Raw genomic sequence first — 12,251 nt, 5'->3', positions numbered from 1 at the left:
ATGTGTGAACAGGCATAATAAGCATACGACATTCCAGGTATGAAACAAGAACAAATAATGCAAACAAAATAGCATAGTGTCAAAAAACACCGAATAACCATAAGTAATCAGCTGGGGGGGGGGAGAAAAACAGGTCAGTAACACTCAGCGGGAGTGAGTATTAGAAAGGCACACAGGTCACCTAAAACAAAGGATAAAGTCATTACATTAGGCAAGGCGAGTCAGGCCGCCGAGGCGGCTAACAGATTCACTTACGACCGCCCACCACAGTCCATTCCTTAGAAAGATGAGAAGGCCGCACTGAGGATTCGGGCACAGATGAGTGAGAGTCAGCAGGTGCAAGCTTCCATTTACGGAGGAGGGACATGCCCGCCTCCACATCAGGGACGGAATGGAAAACCCCATTGCGGGGAATCAGTAGCTTGGTAGGGAAGCCCCAACGATACCGTATGCCCCGGTCTCTGAGGATCTTGGTGATGGGAGCCAGTTCACGTCTGGCCTGCATAGTAGCTGCGGATAAATCGGGGAACAGGGAAATAGATGCAAACGGAACTGGTAAGGTACCACATTTCCTGGCTTCTGCAAGAATCGAGTCCTTAACTTGATAGAAATGAACCCTCGTTAACACATCTCTCGGGACATCCGCAGGAGCAGAGTTCTCTTTAGGAATACGATGAGTCCGATCCAGTGTGAGCTCCAGTTCAGTAAGATGCGGGAGAATTTTCTTAGAGTCGTTGAACATAGGCCATCAAATCCTCCGATGCCACATCTTCGGGGACACCACAGATCTTAATATTATTGCGTCTAGACCGATCCTCAGCGTCAGCAGCTTTAATTTTGAGCCATCTGACCTCCGCTTCCAGAGTATTGTGAGCGTCAACCAAGTCATTATGAGCAGACGAGAATTCCTCCATTTTATTCTCAAGATGGTCAGTCCGCTCTCCCAGAGCATCGATATCCTGCCGCAGTTTGCCTACCGCAGAGGAGACAGTCTTGTTAATCCCCGCCTGCAGAAGAACCAGCATCCCCTTCAAGGTATCACATGTTACAGGGTCTGAGGAGGCTGGGAAATCAGAGATGTCCGGATGAACCAAAGCAGAAGTAGCAACGGAGGCAGATAGGACATCAGCGACCCGCTTACTCACTGGCTCTTTGCCAGATGGAGAACCCTGAGGAGACACAACAAAACTTCTCTTACCACCATCAGCCAGCAGGGGAAGACGATCAGCTGAGAGAGAGCCCTCTTCAGGCAGTGAGTCCACTAGATCAGACCGTGAAGGCGACTTCGCCGGAGAGCGGGAACCTGATGGTGAAGAAGGTAGTGAGTGCGACATGGTGCTCGAGAAGAAGTCAGAGAGCTTCCTAGGGGTTTTGGAGGAGGACGGTTTCTTCCGAGGCATGGTAGAAATAACAGGAATGACCAGGGATGTAATTGAAGCCGATAAGGCAGGAGGGCAAGTCCATGCGACAGGGACAAAGTTCGTGGAGCAGTGCAGGAGGTCAGACAGCAGCAAATTCCAACAGGGCGGTAGTGGCCATATAACAAGAAGCCTAACAATCAGCTGAGAGCCGCCAGAGGTGACACTGTTAACGATTTAATCCAACATGGTGAGATAAGTGGCCGTCAGTGGGGACACACAGGCAAATGGAAGTCCACGAGAGCCCAGTGTGAGGAGCCCCCCCTGATGGTGGAGTAGGGGCTCTGCACTCACAAAGGACTCAACCAAAATAGACAGTGAGCAGGCCAAGTAATATGTACAGTCCAGTCCAGGTGGCAGGTGAGGAGCCCCCCTTGATGGTGCTGTAGGGGCTCAGCACTCACGGAAAGTAATATCACTCAGGCAAGGAAGCAGGGGTCAATGTCCAGAAAAATCCGGGGGGAAGGAGAGGAGCCCCCCTGATGATAGTGTAGGGGCTCAACACTCTCCCAACCCCCCTGAAGCCGCAGAGCACTAGCGCTTCACAAAATGGCCGCCACCACTGTCAGTCCCAATGTAGCAATATACAGGCCGCACAGCAGGTTACACAGGATAGGAGCAGACACCGGAGGTAGCACACAGGGGGCCAGGAGAAGCACCGCTCACCTTCACACAGCAGCCTGTACCAAAGCGCAGGGAAGGAGGACTGGAGCCGGCCGTCACGATCCCAGGACAGGAGAAGCACCGCAGGGTCCACTTAAAATGGCCGCCGTCCACAGCCGGCTGTAGGCCGCAGGTTACACGTCGGCTTCCACAAGCGCAGGAGGACCGGAGAAGCACAGCTAACCAGTGCCCCACAGCTGGACGGGCTCCGCACACCACCATGGAGGATCCGGAGGAGGCAGGACGGGACCCGACCGCCGCACAGCACGCGGATGAGAAAGGCCCGGTCACCAAGATGGCGGCGCGCTTCGGAGCGGTGAGTAGGCCACAGGCCGCAAGGAGTCCTCCGGAGGTCTCAGGGAGAAAAAATGATCCAGCAAAACAGTCCCCAGGGGTCCGGGGGAGACCACACAGTGCCACTGACCCAAGGCAGGTAAAAGAAGAAGGGATGCCGAGGAGATTCGGACAGAATCACCGGGAGCTCCAGCGAACACGTCCGCACTCCCAGCCGGCTAGCCACGCCCCCCCTCCCTTCAGATTCATGTCCCCCTCCAAGTTGCACCCACAAATTCATGTCCCCACACACCCCTGGCTGCCCCTACAGTATCATGTCCCCCCTACACTGACATGTTCCACTCAGGTTGCCCCCACAGTATCATGCCCAGCCCCCCCCCCTCACGCCCCATATCAGATCCTCATCTCAGCTTGCCCCCATAGTATCATAACCCTCCACCCCCCCAGGGTTGCCTCAATAGTGTCATGCCCAGACCTCCCCCTCTCACATCATGACCTCACCCCAGGTTGCTCCTGCAGTATCATGTCCCCCCACCCCCAGGTTGCCTTCATAGTCTCGTGGTCCTCCCCCCCCCCCCCCCCCACACACACACTTTATATATTACTCCTCTCTGGTCTGGAAGTCACAAGCACAATGTAAGTGACATCACTACATTGTGCCTCCTGCTCCCAGGACACCGGGAGCAAAGAAAGTGGCTGCGTGGTGAGGCCGGGAATTAATGGATCCCTACTTCATCACTGTCTTCACCCAGAGGATTCCAGGGCACCCACTGCCCTGGACAGCAAATGTAGGGCTGTCTCACTGTCCAAAGGGGGCCCCCACGGCCATGGGGCCCGGTGCAAGTGCAGAGTTGGAACTTTGGTTAAAGTGGCCCTGACTGTTTTATACATGGCACCGTTATTGCTCAAAAGAAGCACATACAGGGACCTGTAGAGAGTTAACCTAATACTAGTTAGCTGGTTCAGCTCTGCACCCTACTTTTTCCTGTCCATTGCTATTCTGGGTCTGCAGGTGCTTGGAATTGTTCATTGACCCCCCCCCCCCCCCCGGTCCCCTAGCAGCTGTGTTTTGTTAAAAGCTTCCCTTTTGTAACCCAAATAGACTCTGGGATCCTCCCCAGCTATATCCTTCCATCTATCTCCTTGCCTGACTGATCTAATAGTATAATGGAGAAAAGAGCTCCTGGCTTGCCCAGCACACGGCCCCGTGTGCAAAAGAGCTTCAGAAAGTACGCTTCTGACACAATCTGAAGGACTGGGAGACAAGCGAAGGGTTACGTGAACATCATCTGCAATGTATTCCGTCTTCTATCACACACCGTGAAGGATTTGTGCGTTTTGTACTTCATTTAACTCTGCTGGTAGCAAGAAATTCCTTAACTCCTCATGGCGTCTGTGTCTATTCTTTTTGGTGACGCAGAGTATTCTATAAAACCCCGCGGAACACTAATAAAACAAAAAAAATCCCAGAATTTAATTCTGACTATGCTAAACGCAGATGGTTGTCAGCCCCTCCTCTTTGAACCTGACATTTATATTGATGGAAAGCTTCTCTGATGTCAATGGGAGTCTAGAGAGGCACCAATGTTCATTTGGCTTCCTAAAGGTGGAATATAAATAATAGAACAGAAAAGTTGACCACAGAAAACCTGATCAATATTCTTCCAAAGCAAGAGGGAGGCAACTTTCATAAGCACATAAAGAATATAAGTTCTGTGGGTTGTGTATGGATTTGCTGTTTAGCCCCAGTATAGCAATTAGGGCGAAACTGCAATACCAGATGCTGCCAGTGGTGGGGTTCTTGCTCTGAACTGATCTGTACGATTAGTACAGGGGAGGAAGATGAAGCTGAAAGAACCCCAATAGGTCTCTTCTAACAGCAAGACATTCCTGGAGAGTTGGCCTATTCACTGCTCTAGACTTTACCATTAGTCCTTAAAGTACCCTAGACCATCTGAAAATTTACCATGACACATTCATTGCCCTAGACCACCAGGAAGTTTATCTTGAACCTCATTCATTACCCTAGACCACCAGGAACTTTACCATGAACCTAATTTATGAGCTAATACACTGCCTTAGCCAACCAAGGACATCAACATTCTCCATAGCCCTAGACCATCAAGTATTTTTTCCCCATTATTCCCTACATTGCATCCCATCCTACTTTGTCCAACAACTGGGCTTTTCCATCAACCTAATTTACTACTGTAGACCACCAGAAACTTTACCATTAACCTCATTCATCACCCTAGACCACCAGGGACAACTACACTATCATAGCCCACCAAACACATTATCATAGCCTACCAGGGATTTTACCATACACAGGAACATAATCAGGGACTTCTTCCTCTAGCCCCTAGGTTGGATCGTATTCAGCTTTGTACAACAGTAGAACATTGCTGGATGGCCCCTTCACTACCGTAGACCACCTAAGACCTTACAATTAGCCCTAACTTTGGCCATCAAGGACTTCATCAACTATTGCATCACTGTTAATATATGACCGTATTATGTAAGATATGGAAGTATGGTTTAGATATTGCATGGTGGTATTATTTCTGCATGGGCACTAAATGGCTGGATTGTGTCGGTCAATATTAAGCATTGTATATCAGCAGATGGGTATAAAATGTTAAGAAAAAAATTCATATTTATTCATGATATCTTGGTGAGTGGGGAGTCCATCTTGGCTTGTTGCCCCTGTGGAGTGGCATGGAGACATTTCCATAAAACTTACCCATCCCTGAGCCACTCCAGTAACATTAAGCCCTCCTCCTGTCCTTGTATTATAGGGACACATTGATCTCCCTTTTTCATAGAGTACCATTCCTTTTCATTTCAGGTTTTAATGATCCGAGGCACCAGGGGAGATCCCAAAAATATGGCACAAATTGTAGTTAAAACTCCAAGTTTGTCCGGTGACTTGTGGATGAACGTGTGGAGAAAGTGACAGGATCTCCATCTATTTATCCATAAATCTCCCTGATTAAAGTCCGATGTTACGGCGTTGCCTGTCATTGCACCCACGGGAACCGTTCCAGGCATTCATTAATCAGCGGGCAAGTGAAAACTACAAAAGGGATCAATAGAAAAGCAACTTAAAGATCCTACCGGAGACATTGGAAACATTTTTAGCTTCACAGTTCAGGGTAGCTTCACCAGGCCTAGTAGGGGTGCAACAAAAAGATCATTTTCACCAATACTGGACTTAGATCGGCGCACTATGTATTGCACTAGTACCAGTGGCGTAACTACAGCGGAGGCGGCTGCCACAGGGTCCGGGACATTAGGGGGCCGGGTGACAGCCGCTACCGCTGCATTTTTTTTCTTTTTTCTTAATAGGCCGTTACCGGCTGGAGTCCTGCCGGTAACTGGCCCTATTTACTTACTGGTAAGTGACACCGCGGGCCCCGCAAAGACTATTATTATACTTGGAAGGTCTTTGCAGCTCCCCGAGTATAATGATCGGAGGCCCGGGAGAGGTAAGAAACATAAACTGTGTTACTTACCTCTCCAGGCTCCGGGCAGGCTTCGGCATAGTTCTCTGACGTCCCATGATCCCAGCCTGCTTCCCGAGTCATGTGACCTTCAACGTCATTGAAGAAGGATGATGACGGAGGCCGATAGCGTAGGAGCCAGGGGATAGGTAAATAACAGTGTTTGTTTTTTTGTTTTTTATTCCCCCGGGCATCCGATTATTACACTCTGGGGTCTGAAAAGACCCCAGAGTATAATAATTGTTTTTATGGGTGTCCACAGTGGAGCATAATACTGAGGGGCCACTAAGGGACATAATACTGAGGGGCCACTGAGGGACATAATACTGTGTGCAGAGGCCACTAAGGGACATAATACTATGGGCAGGGGCCACTGAGGGACATAATAGAGGAATGCGGAGGAGGGGGTCGGTTGGGGGGGTCATGTCAAAAGTTCACCACAGGGCCCCCACGCCACTGGCTAGTTCTGTAAGATAGTCAGACTTTATGGGTATCTTCAGCCCTGTGAATGGTATATCTGGGGTCCCACTTGAGAATGGCGCAAACACACAGGTGGGCACAGCTTGATGAACTTGAACAAGGCTTTACTCACAAAGGGCCAACACGCAGTCTTACAAGAGACAAGTGGATTAGTGGTTATAGAGGCTAGCAAAAGGTAACTGACTTGGTTATAGAAGCTAATGAGGCAACTGAAGTAGTGGTAACAGAGGCTAACAAGAGGCAACTAGTTTAGTGGTTACAGATACTAGCAAGAGGCACTTGGTTTAGTGGTTACAGACGCTAACAAGAGGCACCTGGCTTACTGGTTATAGAGCCTTCTCTCAGTAAAGGCATGGCTTAGGTTTGACTGGAAACAACGGTGGAATGGATCCTCAGCCTTCCAAGCTCTTTAAAAATTAGCTTTTAATGGTTAATTTAAAACCAATACATGTTCCAAGAAAAAAAATACAAGCAGTGGATACAGTTAGGAAAAAGATATAGTGTACATAGTGGTAAAAAAACGCAGTTTTTTTTACCACTATGTACACTATACAGTCCTATGAAAAAGTTTGGGCACCCCTATTAATCTTAATCATTTTTAGTTGTAAATATTTTGGTGTTTGCAGCAGCCATTTCAGTTTGATATATCTAATAACTGATGGACACAGTAATATTTCAGGATTGAAATGAGGTTTATTGTACTAACAGAAAATGTGCAATATGCATTAAACCAAAATGTGACCAGTGCAAAAGTATGGGCACCTCAACAGAAAAGTGAAATTAATATTTAGCAGATCCTCCTTTTGCAAAGATAATAGCCTCTAGTCTCTTCCTGTAGCTTTTAATCAGTTCCTGGATCCTGGATGAAGGGATTTTGGACCATTCCTCTTTACAAAACAATTCAAGTTCAGATAAGTTTGATGGTCGCCGAGCATGGACAGCCCGCTTCAAATCATCCCACAGATGTTCAATGATATTCAGGTCTGGGGACTGGGATGGCCATTTCAGAACATTGTAATTGTTCCTCTGCATGAATGCCTGAGTCGATTTGGAGCGGTGTTTTGGATCATTGTCTTGCTGAAATATCCATCCCCAGCGTAACTTCAACTTCGTCACTGATTCTTGAACATTATTCTCAAGAATCTACTGATACTGAGTGGAATCCATGCGACCCTCAACTTTAACAAGATTCCCGGTGCCGGCATTGGCCACACAGCCCCAAAGCATGATGGAACCTCCTCCAAATTTTACAGAGGGTAGCAAGTGTTTTTCTTGGAATGCTCTTTTTTTTTTGGACACCATGCATAACGCCTTTTTGTATGACCAAACAACTCAATCTGTGTTTCATCAGTCTACAGGACCTTCTTCCAAAATGAAGCTGGCTTGTCCAAATGTGCTTTTGCATACCTCAGGCGACTCTGTTTGTGGCGTGCTTGCAGTAACGGCTTCTTTCTCATCACTCTCCCATACCGCTTCTCCTTGTGCAAAGTGCGCTGTATTGTTGATCGATGCACAGTGACACCAACTGCAGCAAGATGATGCTGCAGCTCTTTGGAGGTGGTCTGTGGATTGTCCTTGACTGTTCTCACCATTATTCTTCTCTGCCTTTCTGATATTTTTCTTGGCCTGCCACTTCTGGGCTTAACAAGAACTGTCCCTGTGGTCTTCCATTTCCTTACTATGTTCCTCACAGTGGAAACTGACAGGTTAAATCTCTGAGACAACATTTTGTATCCTTCCCCTGAACAACTATGTTGAACAATCTTTGTTTTCAGATCATTTGAGAGCGGGCTGTCCATGCTCGGCAACTATCAAACTTAACTGAAATTGAATTGTTTTGTAAAGAGGAATGGTCCAAAATACCTTCATCCAGGATCCAGGAATTGATTAAAAGCTACAGGAAGTGACTAGAGGCAAAAGGAGGATCTACTAAATATTAAGGTCACTTCTCTGTTGAGGTGCCCATACTTTTGCACTGGTCACATTTTGGTGTAATGCATATTGCACATTTTCTGTTAGTAATATTTCAGGATTGAAATGAGGTTTATTGTACTGTGTCCATCAGTTATTAGATATATCAAACTGAAATGGCTTTTGCAAACGCCAAAATATTTAGAACTAAAAATGATTAAGATTAATAGGGGTGCCCGAACTTTTTCATAGGACTGTATCTTTCACCATAGATTATAATGGGGTCCGTGTGCTTGAACTGCACAGAGCTTGTAGTTGCGCTTGTGTCCCGTCCGTAGGGGTCCTCATGTGGACTCTTACGGAGGAAACACATCAGCATATGTGAACCGGGCATTCCAAGATGAAGTCCTGTATTGTATCTGCTCTCACTCAGGTCCTGCACTCCCTTGTCTATACACGTGTGATCAGGTGTTGCTCCTCTGTGGTCTGTTTCAGCTGCAGTATGGCTGGTGTCTACACAATCTTTAAGTGGGTCTCTCACAAACCATGCCCATGCATCTTAATGGACACAGTCACCGGTCTCCACTCCAGGGCAGCAGTTGCTTATAATCCGACAAGTTATCCCTTCGCCCTCAATGTCTTAAATGTCTTAGGGCCACTACACAGTTCAGCAGCTGTCCTCTCAGGTATTGCATGACACCCGTGTACTTGTACTATGGTAGGTCCTCTAAGACACTGTATTGGTGCGTTACTACACACCTCATTTCACCTAACCAGTCCAGCTCTGCAACCTGCACTCTTAAAAGCACAGTGCTTAAAAAACCTTACATTTATTTCTTGTTCCAATGGCTACCTACAAACAGGCACACATTACTGTGCCCAGAGGGGTTTTACCAACACACCAAATATCACGTTTAACATGCTATAACATGGGGCACCAGGGTGCAAGTACCAGTGTCATAGGTGCCCACTTAACAAGAACATTTGTAGTAGAGCTGTATAAGTCAAGTTCATCCCTAGTTTAAGAAAGTTAGACTAAGTGCACTGACCAGTCAACCATGTTTTGGTCAGCATTTTTTCCTGTTATACAAGAAAGTGCCACGGGCTGTGTGTTCCTATACCACTACTGCAGACCATTGGATACCTTAAAGTTCATGTGTACAAACAAAAAAGCACTGACTTTTCATGTGTCTCCATATGTGATTCGAGGGTACACTGTAAGTCCCCGCCAAGTAGTTACTGTATGTGCAGACATGATTTCTTAGAAGCCATATACATTGAGGTTACATGGGGGAATGTATGGGTTAAGTGCAGGGCTGCTTTGCCTTCTGCAATAAATGCATTAAAGCACTTTAGCTCCAGGCTGCCCCTTTGGTAAAACCAATCCTCCGCTCCAATGGAATCAACAGAGAAGGTAGAATCCACTCTAGATATCCTTCTTATTAACTCTCTCCTGTCTCCATCCAGGTACGTGCCATCCGGTTGTCATTTGTAGGAGAGATGGGCTGGGAATTGCATATGCCCAGGAAGGCCTGTGTGCCCGTATATAGAGTAGTCATGGAAGCTGGAGTCAAACATGGCATTGGCAATGCTGGGTACAGAGCGATTGATTCCCTCAGCATCGAAAAAGGTAAGGCCCAGCAGATAGTAATAAGCAGTAAGCGTAGAAAAAAAAAGTGTTTTTCTAACTGGAGAAGGGCTGCAGTGTTAGGGGCCCAGGTATCTCCATCTGCAAGGTGAAGCAACTATGAGCAGCATTAAAAAAAATCTTGCATGTTTGTTAGGCTGATAGTTGGAAACAGTCAGCAAGCATGCTAGCAATTGCTTTTGTTTGAAGATCTTATAATGACTTTAGTTTACACATGATACTCGGGTGTTTACTACACAAATTCTTAATGTTTATTAATATTACATACATACATTATATGATTAGGTAATAATGTCATGTGAATTTGTTATTGATCTAGACCTCCAGAATATTTACCACTGCCCCCTGTTATTCCCTCCCAAACTACCAGGGTTCTTACCATTATCCCCTATGCTACCCTAGACTACCAGGGTCTTTGCCATTATTCCCTATGCTATCCTAAGCCATCAGGGGCTTTGCCATTTTGCCCTATGATACCCTAGACCACCGTGGTCTTTGCGATTAGCCTTTATGTTACCCTAGACCATCAGTGGCTGTACCATTATTCCCTATGCTCCCCTAAACTACCAGGGGCTTTGCTATTGTTCCCTATACTATTCTCAACCATCAGCGGCTTTACCATGCTCCCCTATATAACCCTACACTCTCAGGGGCTGTGCCATTATCCCCTATGCTATTGTGGAGGACCACAGGCTTTACCATTAGACCCAAAGCTGCCAGGTCATTTACCATTCACCCCTATGCTACATTAAGCCACCAGGGATGTTACCATTAGCGACACGGACTGTCCAAGATCACCAGGGTTTTTCTGTGAGCCTGCCCTAGACCACCCGAGACTCTGTGGTGTAGTTATAAAGCCCAAGAGGCTGTCTTCCACATGAGACGTGCTGTAATTGGCACAGGATATGTGCAGGTCCTGATATAGACTTTACTTTGGGTCCTTGTATAGCTGATGTTCCTGTTTGTCCTTTTTATTGCATTCAGTTTTGCCACTTGTGAGATCCATGTTGTTGTCCATAGTCAGGGAATAGCTATAGGTGGTACTTTGTAGCTGTGACAGTGACCTGGTGCTTGTGGGGGCCCTAATGCCGTTCTTATAAATTACACATGATAGGTGTGGGGTCCTCTTGCATATTTTGTGTTGGTGCCTTGGAGCTTGAAGTGAGGCCTCTATCCACGGCTTATATGAAGGGCAATACTCATCAGGAGGCGACCAAGAGCACAAGTGAAAGGGGTTCTGAAATCGTAGCTATAGTCTAACACTTGAAGGATGAGAAAAATTAAAACAATTTATTTTTTTAAGTGTAATTACCATTTCAATTTATTTTCTGCACCACTTGTGGTGAAATCGCTTGTAGATGGCGTTGCCCTTTAAATATGCATCGGGTCCTACAATGGGTTAAATCGCCTTCCTTACATGATCTTGTCTGTAAGGAAACCTTCACCTGGATTCTGCTGTAGAAAATGGATTACATTATCTCCGCCGCTCCCCGACTGTATATTTAAAGTTCACATAAAACATGTATGAATTTTTGTGAAGAATGGAAGACAAGTAACGTTTCATTTCCTTAGACCTTCGCTAAGTGAATTGAATTGGAGGTCTCATTAGAAATGAAAATATATTGACATTTGCAAATGGAGATAAATTGTCGCGTCTCAAAACGATTGTCTCGTTATGATTAAGGATTTTTTTTTCTGTTACACAAGAAGCGAAAAAATTCTTTCTCTCAAATATAAAGAGCCGTGAACGCAGTTGTGACACTTTTATGTGAGATCACACCCGAGACAGTTTGCTGTCACTTAACAGATGTGCGGATTTAATGAAGGTCCCTGAACAGCTCCCGTGTCATGCCTAGGTGGCCATTACTGGATGCCATGGATGGCTAACTAACTGGGGGATGAAAATTAAAATTGTGACATTATGGGCAAATGGAGTTAAACATTCATCATGGGGTTATGTGTCCCGTCATCCAGTGACAGATCCTCTTAGATAAAGGAAAAGTCGCCATGATAATTTATACCAAGCTGCCATATTGACTTATAATAAAGGAGGCTCTAAAGTTGTTAGTATATTTGTCCCATCTGAAGGAAAGTCCCACAACACCCATTGTCTATGGTCAGAGGTTGTTGTAGCGGGCACTGGGCTCAGAAGCCTGGGGGGCGCACAGGTCACCCTCACCACACTAGGGCTGGATAAACATCTTTCATGGCTGACATTGTGTGTGCATCATAAATGTATTGCCCCTGCCCTCTGGTGCACTGGAGGGAGGAGATTTAAGATACACAGCCTTCCACTGTCAGAAAGGAGGACATTAAGCTTTTTATGGCAAAAAT

General features: G+C 46.4%; 1 protein-coding gene across 2 annotated transcripts in view; it reads left to right on the top strand.

The window, feature by feature from the left end:
- Positions 1–12,251, top strand: part of SARDH (sarcosine dehydrogenase) — a 59,232-nt gene that overhangs the window by 33,080 nt on the left and 13,901 nt on the right. For both annotated transcript variants that reach the window (XM_075259647.1, XM_075259648.1), the window contains exon 18: positions 9,737–9,899. In XM_075259647.1, the coding sequence (XP_075115748.1) occupies positions 9,737–9,899 (163 nt within the window). The remainder of the gene's footprint in view (positions 1–9,736; positions 9,900–12,251) is intronic.

This window comes from Leptodactylus fuscus, chromosome 11 (genome assembly GCF_031893055.1).
Source record: "Leptodactylus fuscus isolate aLepFus1 chromosome 11, aLepFus1.hap2, whole genome shotgun sequence".
Lineage (NCBI taxonomy): Eukaryota > Metazoa > Chordata > Amphibia > Anura > Leptodactylidae > Leptodactylus > Leptodactylus fuscus.
The sequence above is the reverse complement of the archived record's forward strand: the minus strand, read 5'-3'. Positions and strand labels throughout refer to the sequence as shown.